The sequence below is a fragment of the Equus quagga genome, chromosome 5, assembly GCF_021613505.1.
Source record: "Equus quagga isolate Etosha38 chromosome 5, UCLA_HA_Equagga_1.0, whole genome shotgun sequence".
In the NCBI taxonomy this organism is placed as follows: Eukaryota; Metazoa; Chordata; class Mammalia; order Perissodactyla; family Equidae; genus Equus; species Equus quagga.
Genome location: NC_060271.1, coordinates 132,557,095 through 132,574,482, shown reverse-complemented (window position 1 = coordinate 132,574,482; position 17,388 = coordinate 132,557,095). Strand labels below are relative to the sequence as shown.

Below are 17,388 nucleotides of genomic sequence, written 5' to 3'. Positions count from 1 at the left end.
CTCCCAAAATTTATGTGCATTAGCAACATATCTTAAAAGCATATATTTGTAGTATACAATATCTATAAGATAATACATTTCTCAGGATAATAGAAAACGCTTGTTTTTTCTAAGTATCATTTAAGAACTGTAGGGAAATTTTTCTAGGCATATACTTAAAGAAAATATTCTGTCTCTTAAAACTAAAAACATCTCTCTGTTACCAGGGATTAAAATAGAAAAGCTACTTACAGCTCCTTCTTGATCAACATCAGCTCCCATGGCCAACAAATGTTTTACACATTCCAAATGACCCTTTCGTGCAGCCCAAACCAAAGGGGTGGTTCCATACTATTAAAACAAAAAATAAATTTAAAATTATTATCAAAGGTGTACAAAAGAAACTAGCTCTCAACACAAATTTTGATAAAAATCATACTTTGAAGTACTGCCTTCCTAGATTACCGTTTTCACTAATCATAAGTTTAATCCTAGATCAATCATATTCTCTCCATTTTATTTCTCCAAATAGATGATTAACCACCCTATAAGATGTCTTTTAACCCGGGCTGGCCCCGTGGCCAAGTGGTTAAGTTCACACACTCCACTTCGGCAGCCCAGGGTTTTGCCGGTTTGGATCCTGGTGCACACATAGCACCGCTCATCAAACAATGCTGAGGCAGCGTTCCACATAGCACACAGCCAGGGCCTACAACTAGAATATACAACTGTGTACTGGGGGGCTTTGGGGAGAAGAAGAAGAAGAAAAAAAAGAAGATTGGCAACAGATGTTAGCTCAGGTACCAATCTTTAAAAAATAAGAGTCTTTTGGGGCCGGCCCAGTGGTGCAGTAGTTAAGTTCACACGCTCCGCTGCTCAGCAGCCCGGGGTTCACTGGTTCAGATCCCAGGTGTAGACATGGCACCGCTTGGCACACCATGCTGTGGTAGGCATCCCACAGATAAAGTAGAGGAAGACGGGCAGGATGTTAGCTCAGGGCCAGGCTTCCTCAGCAAAAAGAGGAGGACTGGCAGTAGTTAGCTCAGGGCTAATCTTCCTCAAAATACATAAATAAATAAATAAAATAAAAAATAAGTCTTTTGACCAACTTTAACTTTTATAATCAGTGACAATTCTTCTATCACAAAGTTGTATAGTCTCTAATTTTCAACAAGCTTTCATTGCTTCCCATATGTTGTGAAACACAATTTAAAGTCCAACAGTCTGACTATAGGTAAAAGCAGTAACAACCAAGTGCCAAACACAGTTCTAACTACTTTACATGGGTTAACTCAAGTGATCTTTACTAACAAGAATGAATAAATACAATTCACAATATCACATTTTTACTGCAAACAGTGCCCTGAGAAGTTAACTAGAGGCTCAAAGTCACAAAACTACTCAGAGGTGGAACAAGACCCAGGAACCCAAAAAGCCAGGTTTCAGCCTAAGCTGCTAACCACCACCCAAAATCAGCCTTCATACTTGACAAAATAAACTCCAGCCTAGAAACTACACTCAAAAGCACCTTTTGCTGGAACATAATTCAAAAGGCATCAGAGAATATAAATCAAGCATAAAAGCAATGCTGTGTCTTTGGGGAGTCTGGCAATCAAGAGGCAAATGCATATCCAGAGTGACCTTTAACTACATGGGAGACTGCAGATTGAAATGAAATTTAATTAATGCCTGCTTTTGATAACAGCCCTGCCCAACAGAACTTTCTGTGTTGATGGAAATCCTCTATAATTCTGCATTGACCAATACAGTAGCCACTAGACACATACTGCTATGGAGCACTTGAAATGTGGCAAGTGTGACCAAGGAATTGAACCTTTAATTTTATTTAATTTTAACTGACTTAAGTCTAAATAAGCATATGTGCCTAGTGGCTACTGTACAAGACAGCATCACTCTGTAAATGAGGTCAAATGTCCCAGTGACCACACTGTTGAAAGTTGTAGCCCTGGGTGCTCTTCCTCAATGTATGGGACCTCATGACAGCCAGAATCCCAAGGCTGCCAATATAGCACACAGGAGCAGGAGCCTAAAAAAGAGGAGGGACACATAAGAGGAAGGCAGCTGTCAAGGTTACAGCCTCAAACATGAATTAGAGATGAATTAAGGCCAAGAGGAACTTCCCAATTTCACTCATGCATCTATATTCTTCTCCTAGAATTAAATTCTTTTCTAGCCTCTTCATTTATGGATAACATTTCCCTGGCTAAAATGCCTTCCCTGACTCTACAAACTGAAAATCAGACATCCTCAAAAATAATACACATTCATCACTCATAAAGCCTTCTTTAAATATAGTAATTATAATTGAGCACTCATCCTTGGAACACCTATTGTATTTCACTTTTACCCTTCTTATAGAACTGGACTGAACAAGATCATAGGCTATCAGTTCTGCTCTTCTCCTGCCCCATCACGTTAGCCAGCTACTCCTCACCCCACAGTCAGCGGACAATCTCACTTTCATCACTACAAAGAACTCTTGACATCCAGCAGGACCTCTTCTCTCTACTTCAAAACATCTCTGTAGTCAGCACTCAGAACCACCTCAATAAGTCTCTCTCTCCTCTTTTTCTCAAGTCCTGGTCTCTATCTCTAATAAATCTAATCCCTTTATGTGTACTCTTGATCTTATTTTCCTCTGTTTCATCTAGAACCATACTCAATAATCTCCTCCTATGTCATCAGGCTTTTCTTCTTTATTCCTTCTCCCTACAAACTGGTTCAGGCCTCTCCTATCCTAAAAAAAAAAACTTTTCCAATAAGCTATCCTCCCAAGATACTCATCACTGCCTTTTCTTTTAAACTTTCAAAATAATTTATAATGGTTACTTCCAATCCCTTACCAAAACCCCCTCAAAAACTAGTTTCTGCTATAAACATTACAAAAAGCACAATCCCCAAGTCACCAATAGTTACCTAAACACTAGATCTGTAGATCTTTTTCTCAGTTCTTTCTTTTCTTCCTGAAAGCTCTGTAGTATTCTGAACTGTAGACTGTCCCTTCCACCTTGAACTTTCAATTCGTTAGTCATCTTTGCCATTTCACCAAATTCTGCTACCTACAGAACACTGCCAATAATCAGCTCTGTGTTCATCTCGTCTCATTACTACCGACCCCACTTATCAAATCCACTCTCATGCAACCTCAAGAATCATCTCTATGCAGACAACCCCTCAACACCTCCAGTCAAAACCTCTATGTCCACTACCTAGCAGGACACCTTTAACTCCCAGTGCTCCCATCATTTAAAAGTCAACACAACTAAAACTGACTTCATTCACTAAAACTTAGTTCCCGTAGAAACTTTCCTATTTCTGTCAGCAATAAAATGATTCTCTTTATCTTCAATCCATCCTACAATGCACTATTAAGTAATGATTTTTCTAAAACACCACTTTGTGTCAATCTACTACTCAAAACCCCCACAGATTTTCAGTGACAACAGGACAAACATCCACCCTCCATAGTCAGGTATTCAAGGCCTACTTCTAGGTGGCTCCATCTGCAGCCAGGGCTTCCTTCCTCACGGCTCCTGTCCACACCACCTCAGCTCTCCTCACATGAGCCTACTCAGTGCTCTCTCAACGTGCCATGAGAATCACACTGTGAGGCCTCCGGCTCTCATGTCCCCTGTGCCTTGGACAGTCTCCTCTCCTGCTCTCCAGTAACTCAAGTTCTACTTCTTTAAGGTCTAGATTAAGTCTCAGTTCTATCAAATCTTTAACTGACTGCTTAGCTGTCGGTGAATTCTCTTCTCTAAACTCCTAAGTCACTTGACTCCTAGCCTTTGCATTTTAAATGTCCCACTTATCTCCGTGCTTCTCTAAACAGAGATAATTTCTTCTCTGTTTTTACATCTTCTGTGTTTAGCGCAGCTATAGGGCATGGCAGACAAAAGGTACTAAACATTTTCTCAAAATGTTAGAGTGACAGACTAGGTAGCATAGTAACTGATTCCAGAGGGCCTTGAATGCCAGGTTATATATTTTTCAATAGGCCACTAGGAGAAATTAAGGGTTTCTCCATCAGATTAAAGTGTCAAATCAGAAACTTCAATAAATAGAACCACATCCACTTTAGACATACAATAAAACCTCACTAATCTGAATTAGAAGACAGTCAGTCTGAATTAGCAAACAGTCACCAAAACAATATTTTTAAATACTTTTTTTTTTTGAGGAAGATTAGCCCTGAGCCAACATCTGCTGCCAATCCTCCTCTTTTTGCTGAGGAAGACTGGCCCTGAGCTCACATCCGTGCCCATCTTCCTCTACTTTATATGTGGGATGCCTGCCACAGCATAGCTTGCCAAGTAGTGCCACGTCTGCATCCAAGATCCAAACTGGCAAACCCCGGGCAGCCGAAGCAGAATGTGCAAACTTAACCACTGCACCACCGGGCCAGCCCTTAAATACCATATTATAAGTGTTTGCAACAGTCTCCTTACAGTCCTCATTAAGCTATTATTTTATGTAAAATGAGGCATAACCTGCATAAAGGGCATAAAATACACAAAACTTAGGTGTACCACTTGATGATTTTTTTGCATATGTATACACCTATATAACCATCATCCAGATCAAGATAAGAATGATTTCCAACCCTCCCATAAAGTTAAGCAACACTATTTTACTTAAATTTATGCTCAGAATATATTCCAATTATCAAAAAATGTCTAATAGTTATTTTCCTATATTTTGCTAAATTGTTATTAATTTGAAAAGAACATGCTTATGCACAATGTCTCAAGTTCTAAGACAGTTAATGGAAATAATGGAGGTACAAAAACGAAAAGAAAAAGGAGCATTCCTTACTTTTACGAAACTTACACTCTGGCGGTAAGAGAGAGAAGTAAAGCAATGGTTATAATTGGCTATGTGCACCACCGGAGGTATGCACAGAGAACACTGAGAGCACAGAGGAGGGGCGTCTAAGCTGACTAAGTAAGTTAAGGAGGCTTAACAAAGGAGGTAATATCTCAACTGAATCTTGACAAATTACATAGGAGTCCATCAGGCAGAGGAGAAAACCACATTCTTAGCAGAGGGAACAGAATAAACAAAAACATAAACTCCACAGAAATTTATAAAAGTTCATAGAATGTCAGACAATCTTTTGTATCCAAAGCATAGTGCATACGGAGAGGAATGGCAAGAAGTGAGCCTGGGCTCATAGACTGAGTCAAACTAAAAAGTCTAGGCGGGGGCCAGCCCAGTGGCACAGCAGTTAAGTTCACACATTCTGCTTCGGCTGCCCATGGTTCCCCAGTTTGGATCCCAGGTGCGGACCTATGCACAGCTTGTCAAGCCATGGTGTGGCAGGCGTCCCACATATAAAGTACAGAAGATGGGCACGGATGTGAGCTCAGGGCCAGTCTTCCTCAGCAAAAAGAGGGGGATTGGCAGCAGATGTTAGCTCAAGGCTAATCTTCCTCAAAGAAAAAAAATGTCTGGGCTTTGTCCCAGAACTGCAGAAGCCATCAAAGCACTCCAAAAGCAAGGAAGAACAATATAATTAAATAAATGTTTATTAAATGCTTGACATAAATATTAAGGATTAAAAAATGAATAAAAGAAAATTCTTGGGAGCTTTCTGGAGTAGACAGCAATGAGCTGAGTGAAGGATGAAGAGAAGCTAAAGCTGACGGGGAGGCAAGGGCATTCCACACTATGAAAGAGCACACCCAAAGGCATGGAAGGGTTAAAAAAAGATGAATTCTGGAACCTACATCATTCAATAGTCTAGCCTAAAAGGTAGTTTTGAGGTATAAACAGCAGGAGAAAGGGCAGAAAGGGAGGCAAGGCCTATCTTCATACATCAGACCAGGAATCGATCTCTTTAGGATTTTACATATAAGAGAGATAACCAAACTTGAATTTTAGAAAGATCATTCTGGTAACAATACATAGAAAGCAGAAAGGACTAAAGGTAGAAGAAGAGTTACAACAGAAAACTTCAAACAATGAAGACAGGGAATAAGCTCTATTTTCCTGAGAATAATGAATGTGATATAAAAAACAATGGAAGGACACTTAGTACACAGTACCTATAAGGAAGCCATCTATGAGATGTACATCTACATAAAAGACATTAATACACATAAATGGAAGATACGTCAGAGCAGCCTCTTAAGATCATATGAAAATACTTGTAAATTAGACACACGAGTAGACATAAAATGAACTGGAACCTGCAAAGATCCTGCTGACCTACCTTATCAGAGCAGTTGACTTTAGCACCATTTTGCAGTAAAAGATGCACTATATCTGCATGGCCTCTCCCCGCTGCCCAAATGATTGGGTAAACACTGTACTGCTGGGAGACAGGTAGGTGGGTAGGTAGGTAGACAGGAACAAAGGAAGACAGGGAGGGAGGGCACAAGGTAGGGAGGGAAAGAAAAAATCTTTTAGGTGGATATTTACAGCACACATGTGCTAAGAAAAGTACAGCCATGCGTCGCTTAGCAATGGGGATATGTTCTGAGAAAGGCGTCATCAGGCGATTTCTTCCTTGTGGGAACATCATACAGTGTACTTACTCAAACCCAGATGGTATAGCCTACTACACACCTATGCCATACAGTACTAATCTTTCAGGACTACAGTCATATATGTGGTCCGTTGTTGACTGAGACATTGTTATGCAGCGCATGACTGTAAAAACAAAGGGAGTAATACAAAGTAATATTTTTAAAAATCAAGTTACACACCATTCTCCACTTTAAAAACACTCACAGTACTCATAATACATAATCGGCAACCTTAAATAAATATATATTATTAACACATTTATTTTTATAGATTCAATACAAATAATGTGATTATCTAACCAACAGGCAAGACTAATAAGAGGAATGTGAAACTTTTCTTATATAATCCTTTCACTAACTTGAATAAACCGTTTCTTTTTTTTTCAGCTTTATTGAGGTATAACCAACAAATAAAATTGTAAGATATTTAAAGTGTACAATGTGACAATTTTATATACATCTACATTGTGAAAGAATTCCCCCAACAATAAAACAGTTCCTTAATCTGCAGTCCGAGATCAAGTCTGAAGCAAAGTAGTAACGCATGCACTACCATCTATAAGAATGTGTAGAAAAATGGTATGCATATTTGGCAAATGTCTCTTTTCTTTACAGAATTTTACACTAAGAATGCATACCCACAGAAAACAAGGCAAGATGACTTAGGGTTTCAAAATTTTCTTTTGAAATGCTATATAGCTATAATTAACACGCAAGCTCTAAGCATTGCCTTTTTGCTCATAAAAATTGAGAAATAGGTTGAGAAAAAAATTTGCATTGTTTTGAACTCACATTCTAAATTCTTATCTTTAATAAGATCTAGATCATCATTATTCACTATGAAGTCTAAAGTACAACCAGCCTAAAGTATTTCCTAAAAGAACTTACCACTTACATTACAAATGAATTTTTTGTTAACGCTTACCAGACCAGTAACACTTGGATTGGCACCATGAGAAAGAAGCAACTCGACCACTTCAGTACGGCCTTTATAACATGCCCACATAAGAGCTGTCCAACCTCCCTGAAAGAAAAAAAAGGAGGAAGGAGATAAAACTTTGCATTATCTCCAAGCAAAGAAAAAAGAAGCCATTAATGAAGTTCGTTCTGTGAATATTCTTTATAAAACCACTGTTTTATGAAAGCACTACTACTAAGTCTTAAATTCCCAAGCTTCTCAGAGACATACACGACAGTACATGAAATAAGTCAATTCTCTTAAGTCTGAAATGATCACTCCAAAGGTTTTACTACTTCTTGGAAACTGCAATAGGGAAGATTCATGTTGGACTTTTCCAAATTTCCAGGATTTATTTTGGCTGTTCAAAAATTTTTCTTGAGAAAATTTTCTATGTCCCTAGTTATTCTCCTCCTTGTATGAGTCTAGACTTTTTCCAGAGAGGAATTTCAGCAATCATATTCACCTCTTGCATTTAAACACATCCTATAAATCCCAGATCATTACAGTACCTCTTGCTAAAAAAGAGGACACTGAGGCAATAATCTGTAGATCATGATTTCTTGGGGTAGGCGAAGCCATCAAGTATGAATTAACAGCATGATAAGTTTCTATTTTCTAAGCTACAGGAGCAATTTTTTTCTTTGCTTTGAGCAATTTTCTCTTTAGCTATAATGCAATTCAATAAAAGAGACCAATGTAATCAAATTATACTAAGGAACAAATATTTTGTTTGCTTATTTAAAACTAGTTTTTGGACCAATTCACATTTGGTTCTGAGAATATAAATCACTTAATCCTTCTGATCCTGTTTCATCATCCCTAAAAAAGATATTAAAAAAAATACTTGCCCTAATCTGAAAAAGGCAAAACCACAGAAAGGGAAGACAGATCAGTGGTGGCCAGGGGTTGAGGAGGGAGGAGGTGTTGACTATAAAGGAGCAGCATGAGGGTACTGCTGAAGTGATGGAACTGCTCTGCATAGAACTGTGTAGTGGATATATGACATTATGCACTGGTCAAAAACTAAAGAATTGTACACCACAAAGAGTGAATTTCATTGTATGCAAATTTTTCAGAAATCAACCAGAATATGGAGAGGAAAGATAGAATACAGACTGGAACAAACGAACCTAACTATATTACAAATGAATCACAAAATTACTTAGAAGCTGACCTAGGTAACTTCGAAAAGCAAAATTTTAACTGAACACTGTAATGCTACAGACAAAAAGAACTACACACAAACACTCCACTTCGTAGATAAATCTGTTTCTCTTGGGGTATGGATTAGAAATGCTGAAACTACTTTATTCATATACTAGAGTTGAACAAATCAATAGATCGTGCAGATAAGGAGAGCCAGATGTCTCAGCATCAGAGAAGAGGTACAAATTAAGGAAACAGAAAAGGTTACAATGGATTGGGTTGGCGGTATCAACCTCGTCTCTTTTTAAAATATATATACACAGATTAGATACAGAACAGATGTATGTGTGTGTAAGAGTCAGTATCCAGACACGCATTTCCTACATCTATCCAATGAGAAGGACTGTGAGCAGTGACACCCCAGCAGCAATAAACACACCTACACCTGGATATTGGTTTCTAAATCCTACTTTCTAAACAAGGACAGGGCATCTTGAAGGGCACTTAAAGTAAGTACAGAACTAGATTACAATCCAAACAATAAAGTGAATGTGCATGAGCCACACATGTCCATATCCAGATACACACAGACAGGACCCTTCCCACACATGTCCATATCCAGATACAGACAGACAGAGAGAACCCTTCCCACACATGTCCATATCCAGATACAGACAGACAGAGAGAACCCTTCCTTACAGAAGAATTCCAATTAATAAGCGTAGAGGGAATGAGGGAAACAGAAAAATCACCACTGTGACACCACAGTAATAACTGCTGCATGCAAGATATACTGATGGATGCTAAAACAAATGAGTGAAAATTTAATCAAAAACAGGATATCTGTATAGTTTCAAAGTATCTTGCCAAAAATATTTAGTAATTACAAAGGGGAAAATAGTAATCTTACAGTGGTGAAATCTGACAGAGACTACCTTAACCAAGAGATCCAGGTGAACAGCGCGGTGACACATTCTGGCATCGTGTACCTAGAGGTGGCGCACTGAGAAGGGCATATCCCCTCTGCGGTATTCTTCCTAGTAAAGCACAATCTCAATGTGATCATGAGAAACACCAGACACATCCAAACTGAGAGAGATTCTAAAAATAATAGACAAGTAGGCTTCAAAAGCGTCAAGGTCTTGAAAGACAAAGAAAGGCTGATGTGATTTATTTAGGCCAAATTATGGAGTTGGGCAAGTCAAGTCTTACACATACCAATATTTTAATCTGTAAAATGCCTGCCCAGAATTGTTTTAAAATCATGCCCTCGCTTTAATTTGTATAATGTCACCCTGTGCAAGAATCTATGAAATGAAACTTTACTCTTGAGAAAACTATGTCTAAATTTGCAAGATGAAAAAATTGGAACCAATTGTCTATAGCAATAGCTAGAGTTTGGTGCCCGTAAAAGGTCCTCTCAAAAAAGAATCTTCACTAGATTTCCTGAGATTATATACTGGAATTATTCCTGAGTCCCAGACAACCCCTGTCGGTTACTCTGCTCTCCTTTCACAAGTCCAAGGGACTCTGCCTTCCCTCACAAGCTCAGCCGCTAGCACCATCCACCCAATCCTTTGAAGTTAGGGTTCCTCAACACTGACTACTAAGGGAGACACAGTCCTCAGTTTCCCCAATTTTTGGTGTTTTAAAGCCAAACACAAAGACTCTTTAAATGTAAAAGGGTGTTGTGATAATTACTTGGGGGACACTTTTATAGCAATGTACTTCAATTTCTTTTCAGAAATAGGTAGGATACAAATGGTTCTGTATCTTCCTAAAAAAATAAGTACCACCCACTTCACTAAGTTTTGAGAATAAATCTAATATTAAAGAGGTAAAAAGACTACGTAAATTACAATTACAACATAACATTAAGTACAAGACGGTGGAATGCTGCAATTTCTTAAAAACTCAGACCACCCAGACTTCACAAAGCACCGTCAGCAGAGCAACACGCTTTATACATCAAGGACATCAACTCCTTCCTTTCTTCCATTATGCTGAAAATTATAACTTGGAGCAACTGAAAATATTCTTTAAACTATACTATGTCCCTCTCAAAGTTCCTCTTAAAGGAAACAATTCTCTCAAGTTCTAAAAGCTTGGATATATTAAAGGGTAATGAGTTGTTTACAACAATATTTCAGAATTTTAAACTCTGAAATAAACTAAAAATAAAGACTAAGAATATTCTAAAACAGGTACATTATATCACCTGATCTTAAAACAATCTTGAGGGTTATTTCAATGCCTAACCCCAAATCCTAAAAACATTATTATAATCTCACCTCACACACAAAAATACAAGATTTCACATATCTATTAGTGTTGATAACACTCCAGTGAATTAATAACACAGCATAAAGAATGTACAGACCATATCCCGGTGCTCCAAGTTAGCCCCATATTTAAGCAGCTCTTCCACAACGTGCACATGCCCCTCTTTTGATGCCGATATAAGTGCAGTCCAGTTATCCTTGAATACAAAGACACATGTGACATTTCAAAACCAAACATAACATTCCAAAGTGAGGAAAAATAAATTCAAATTTACATACCAAATGATCATACCAAATTGACATGCTTTGACCCACTCTAAACTAACCGAAAATAACATTGAAGCATAAGCTCTGTTCAGAATTTGTCTACTTTTATTACTACAATGGTGTAGAAACGGTTTCACAACTGCTTGTTCAGTCTTTTCACTGGACTTCTAATCACATACTGTGTTTTTTAAAAAGGAGAAAAGATGACTATCAAAAACTCAAAGCTAATCCTTGTGGCTAGCAACCATTATTATAACTTTAAATTACAGAGCCTGTAATCAGATTTCAGAGCACATACACAGGCTATTAAACTAAAGTGATCTCACCTGATGCTCACATGATGAGTTTAGAAACTATGTGACAAAGAAAGCATATTCTTTATTTTTTAAGTAAAGATTACAAATATCCTATCCTAACTTTTATGCATGAGTATAATTTAACTCAAATGATCATTCAATTAAAATCATCAATTTAAAATCATTAATTTGAATCATCAATTTTAAAAAACAAAACAGATTTAGCTGTGTGACCCTAAAAAACAATTCCTAGGAAACAGAGAAAGTAGAGGAAACGTAAGCCTCCTAGAACAGTGATTTATCCCTCAGAAGTGGAATCAGAAGGGACCATATCTTTCTGACAATTATCATAGGTAACCGTATTTATAATAGTAAGATACTATTACGAGTATCTTATATGAACATCTTATTATGAGTATTATGAGTATTTTAAGTTACTTAAAAACATGACTCACACATGGATAATTTCTAGGCAGGCACTTAATTTTATGTGTATGTGCTCCCTATTCAGACAGTGTCGTCCATATACAGAAAACACGAAGAGCTGAGATCTTTCATTCAAAGTAAAAATTTCCCTTCTGTATTACACCTTTAAAAAAACTTAGCATATCATTAGGCAAAGCTGAGATAGATGTGAAAGCACAATTTGTAATCTATTACTTTTGAGTCACCTCTTAAAAACAAAGAAACAGCAAAGTTAAGGAAAAGAAAAAGAAGACAATAAGTAAATTATTTCAATATATACCAAATCTTCCAGATTGCAATTAGCTCCATTCTTAATTAACTCTTTCACTATTTCCAGATTGCCTTGTTCAGCAGCTATCATCAGTGGAGTCTGGCCACACTAGAGAACATAAAAGAAACAAAGAAGAGTCAAGGTGCTGTTCTTTAACTGAAACACCAGTTAAATATACCACACTTACATTTTCATGATGGTACGTTAAACACTGTTTAAAATATTTCTTTAATTTAGAAACACCTTTGAAATCTTTAGTTTTCAGTTTACTAATAATGTAAAAGTCAAAGAGAAAATGAAACATTGTGTTTTACCACAGCATTAGTAATCTGCTTTTGGCACTGCTATTTCATTCAAAACAAACAAACATGAATAATACTAGGCTCTGAAAAGTAATTACCACAATGTATATAAAAAACTTAGGATATCTATGGTAACTAAATTCTCTAACAATACTGTTAGAATATGATACAGAACATGGGTTGTTTGGTTTTTTTGTCGCTGGGAAAGAGTCGCCCTGAGCTAACATCTGTTGCCCATCTTCCTCTTTTTCCCCTCAAAGCCCCAGTGCACAGTCGTATGTTCCAGTTCTAAGTCCTTCTAGTTCTTCTACGTGAGCCGTCGCAACAGCATGGCAAGTGACAGACGAGTGGTGTGGTTCCTCAACCAGGAACCAAACCCAGGCCGCCAAAGCGGTGAGAGCATGAAACTTTAACCACTAGGCCATCAGGGCTGGTTCAGCTGTCCCTTATAACCTTAATTCATTAAAATAAAAGCCTCTTGTAGTTACATCAGAGTTTCCCAGCCTGTGTGGCCAGAATGAGTCACAGCAGTAAGAAACAGTGCTCCCCCCACCTTGGGACAGCAGGGCAGGGCCCAGGCAGCTGGATCCTGGAGTGGATCCCCTCTAACAGCAAGCCTCATCTATTGCAAGCACAATACACGCATTTTCATTTTCTGCAAGTGCCACAATATGAAACACATTAGAAGTAGTGGGTTAAGAGTGACAGTACTAAAGGTGCTAAAACATGCTAAGGTATGAAAAAAGAAAAGGTATGAAAGAGGTAAGAAAAAAGCTATACCAAAATTTAAGTTCAATTAGACAAATAATTATTTAAGCACCCACTTACTGTGTGTACGTCAGTGTGCAGGAAAATATCAGTGATTTTTTTAAATGCTAATTTGACATCATTCCTCTGCTTAAAACCCTCAATGGTTTCCCAATGCTTTTTTGGATAAGAACCAAAATCCCCACCACGGCCTTCACAAGCCCTGAATGATGGAGACCACAGCAGGCCTACCTTGAAACCTATTCTCTGCCATTCCCTTCCCACCAACATACCCTCAAGCTCTTTCCCACTCTGGACCCTCAGACATTCTTCCCTGCCCCACCCAATTCACTACCGCCCACCCTTCTGCTCTCGCGTCAAACATCAACCCCTCAGTGGAGCCATGCTAACCTCCTCTACTCTTCCTTTACTAGAAGAATCCTTGTTCTAAATGCACTTTTATTTCTGTGATTATTGTGTTTTCCCTAAAGGCTCCAAACTCCATGAGGGTGGAAAACATGTCTGTTTTGTTTCTTTAATACTGTATCCCAGTGTGAGAGAGAGTGACTGCCACATAGCTACTCAAATACTCGTTGAGTAAATAAGTGAGCAAAGTCTCAAAGAACTTAAAAATCTATTAGTGGCAACATACAAACAAGCAAATAGTTATAATAATTGGCAAAATATGACGGCTGCTATTATAAGAATAAAAGAAGTTAAGTGTTAAATACAAATACTGGTTTAAACAAAGTAAAAAGTAAATTGCATTAAATACAGACATTCTTAGAAAACAATGGATACTAAATTATATGTGGGAGTCAAATGTCATTCAACCAGGGTCATTAGGGAATGAGGTATTATGCATAAATAGATTTTCCAGGTGAAAAAGTTTACCCTTTAAACATTAAACTTGATTATGACTTTTATGATACCCATTACTCTAAAAAGCAATGCACACATCGTTACTTATTAAACAGATTATCTTAAAGATTATATTTATGATTCTGAGTCATAACTACAGACATCAATTATTACACTAGGCTTGCCTCCATCGGTTCTGATGACTTTGACATACCTTCTACAACATCCTTCTCCCTTCTAATCAACTGGGATAAAAAGTGAGATATCAAAGTCATTGGTATAATATATAAATTACAGCCAATTAACTCTGAATCCACGGTCCTAAGGATACATGAGCTTTACATCAGAGTTTTCAAAATAGTAATTCCAAAAACTTAGCAGTTTTCTGTTTAATTCTGGGGTGACAGCCACATTTCAGATAGTTCACAGAGATAGGTGCTTCTAGAGTATGAGAGAAAACATAATGTAGATGTGTATAAATACCTATAACACAAATAAGAAAGATGAAATAAGCTTGACTAACTAGAAACAAGCCAAACGAAAGACTTGAATAGTCATAACCTTCTCTTGCAGAAACTATAAGTTGTCTACTCAGTGTCCAGAGCGACAGGATTTTGTTGGGAGTAGCAGTGTGCTCAGCTGAAAAAAACCCCACACTGTTCGGCCTCACTTGCAACTGGAAATAATCCCGACACTGTTCTGGCTGGGTCTCCCAGGAAAGCTCGGTAATGTGACTATCTCAGCTGGCCTGTCCCCTTTTCCTTCTTCTTGCCCAATGTGTAGACACAATGCTGTAGCTGTATCAAGATGGCTGGTGTGCAGTAAGCAGCACACAATGAGGACTGGCCAGAGGGCAGAAGGAGCCTAGGAAGATATCCTGAAACCATCATACCAGCCTTGGAATGGCTCCTTCAGGTTGTCATTATGTGAGAAAAACAAGACCTTCATTAGATCAAGCCACTGTTCTGGGAGCTGTTACATGCGGTCCAAAGCAATTCTTAACTGATACATCTTTTGTAGCTACACTATCCAAAAAGGTAAATGATTTGCAGGAAAGGCTGAAATGAAGTTTTATTAGATTTCCAAAGATAGAAGATTAGTTACCTTATAAATTGGGCCTTATCAAAATATATCTTATTTATTCTACTAGCTCTTGCTTAACCAAGCTAGTAACTACAGTTGTGGGGATACAGAATAACTCAGGAACAGTCATGACAACTTTATTCTTCCCCCTCAAAATTAATCACTAAAGGCCCCTTCCCTACCAAACCCCCCATCCCAGCAAATCCCAAGCCCATTTCTTTCCAAAAAACACATGATCACATAACTCATATGAGCCCTGCTCTACTTATAATGACCTCAAGCCAAAACAGAACACTGTGCAACAAGTGAAGCTCCCCACAACAGGTACCATACTTTATCTCAGCTTCCCAGGAGGCTACAGTGCAAAAACGCCTCCTATTCAGCATCTTTTTGCTCTTCCCAATTCCTACATGGTCCCACTTCTATTTATTTTGGCAATTTAGACCTAAATACCCACTGCCCTGTAAGGCAGTCGCCTTTGGAGGATATATACTTCTTCCAATAATTGTAGTGAAACTAAAACAGTTTGAAATTCTCCTTTGTAATTGCCTTCAAAGTCTGGTGGTAAACACATAACAAAATCCATCTTTTGAATTAGAGTCACTTCATTTTCTTAGACAGGAGAATAATGTCCAACCTCGACACTATACCCTTGTACCAAGAAGAGCTGAAAGTGATTTTTTGCTCTACTCAAAGATAAAGTAAAATAAAATCCCTTCACTACTGTGCAAAGGGCAAAGATTTGCCATCATTGAGAATATCCACAGGCCAAGAGATTTATCTAGTTTATAAATAGAGCAGAAAGAAAAGAAGGAAGGAAATTAGCATTTACTGATTGCAGCTGATTATATGCTAAGCACAGCATCAGGCAATTTTCCCCGCATCATTTTATTTTACCGATGTAATATTTAAGACACCTTTTCAAAACTGATAACCAAAACATATGAACACGACGTAATTAAATATTCTACTTTTAAGGGCAAGAAAGAAGGGAAGAAAGTCCAAGCAACTCTTTAGAATACTATAAAAATTAAGTTCTATCAGTTATAGAAGCAAAATGCTAATAAAAAGGCCTTGAGAAAGCTACTTTCTCCCCAACCTTCACAATGAGCCATAAGTGAACAATTGCAGGTTGTTTCAAATTATTACTTTAAAACTCCAATTTAAACGGATACAATATTTAACTATTAGATATAAATATCATTAATACCTATTAAATGCTACCTAATGCATGATGCCAAGTTAAGCTCTATACCAAATATGCTTCATTCTTTATGAAAATAAGATTAATATAATTTTATGCTGACTGATATGCTATTTTTCTCCTTCCAAGTAAAGATATTTTCTCAGTATTCCCAAAGAAAATAACTATGAAGTAAAACAATCTTTTTAAACTAGCATCATTTTATTATTGCAAATATGCTAATATACGCTAACAAAATCACTACATATTTCTGTACACAATTGTTATAACAATGAACAATCTCCAATTTTATCTCTTATCTTCTTATAACAATTCTTGACTATTCATAATCACAGAAGAGTATAATAACATTAACTAATCAAAATACAATTTGTTCAATATAGAAACACTGAAAATATAGGTATTATCATTAGATGAACTTATTCTTAAGACTCAAGGCAGTAGAGCATAAACAGATTATAGTCTGAAGTTAAATAGAGCAGGGTTCAAATCTGGGTTTACCAGATAAACCTTGGAAAAGAAATTGAGATTAAGTCATCTATCTGTAAACTGAGATAAATAACAGCATTATTCTTTAAAGAATTGCTACTCAAATTAAAGGAGCTAAGATATAAAGAATAATTGCCATAATACTTGCATAAATATTCGATAAAAATATTAGCTATTGTATTGTTATTGCAATAATAAAATTTTTATATCAAGATTTCCTCAATGACAGTTAACACAATGAAATTAGGTACCCTATGTCAAAAATAATAATAATAATAATAATAAAGTAATACTCCTTGACTCAGCAGTTTAAAAACATTTCTAATATTTGCATACCCATATTTAGAGAAGCACTATTCACGATAGCCAAGAGGAGGAAACAACCCACAAGTCCATCAGTGGATAAATGGATAAACAAAATGTGATAGGTACATACAACAGAGTATTATTCAGCTTTAAAAAGGAAGGTAATCTTGTCACATGC

At 37.2% G+C, this 17,388-nt stretch overlaps 1 protein-coding gene across 8 annotated transcripts in view; it reads right to left on the bottom strand.

Moving 5' to 3' along the window:
* KIDINS220 (kinase D interacting substrate 220) overlaps positions 1-17,388 on the bottom strand; it is a 111,253-nt gene that overhangs the window by 81,034 nt on the left and 12,831 nt on the right. For 4 of the 8 annotated variants that reach the window (XM_046660113.1, XM_046660116.1, XM_046660118.1 and 1 more), the window contains exons 3-7: positions 12,228-12,326; positions 11,018-11,116; positions 7,456-7,554; positions 6,215-6,316; positions 232-330 (exon numbers count right to left, since the gene is read on the bottom strand). In XM_046660113.1, coding sequence (XP_046516069.1) covers positions 232-330; positions 6,215-6,316; positions 7,456-7,554; positions 11,018-11,116; positions 12,228-12,326 — 498 coding nt within the window. The remainder of the gene's footprint in view (positions 1-231; positions 331-6,214; positions 6,317-7,455; positions 7,555-11,017; positions 11,117-12,227; positions 12,327-17,388) is intronic. The other 4 variants (XM_046660115.1, XM_046660117.1, XM_046660119.1 and 1 more) reach the window with 1 other exon arrangement.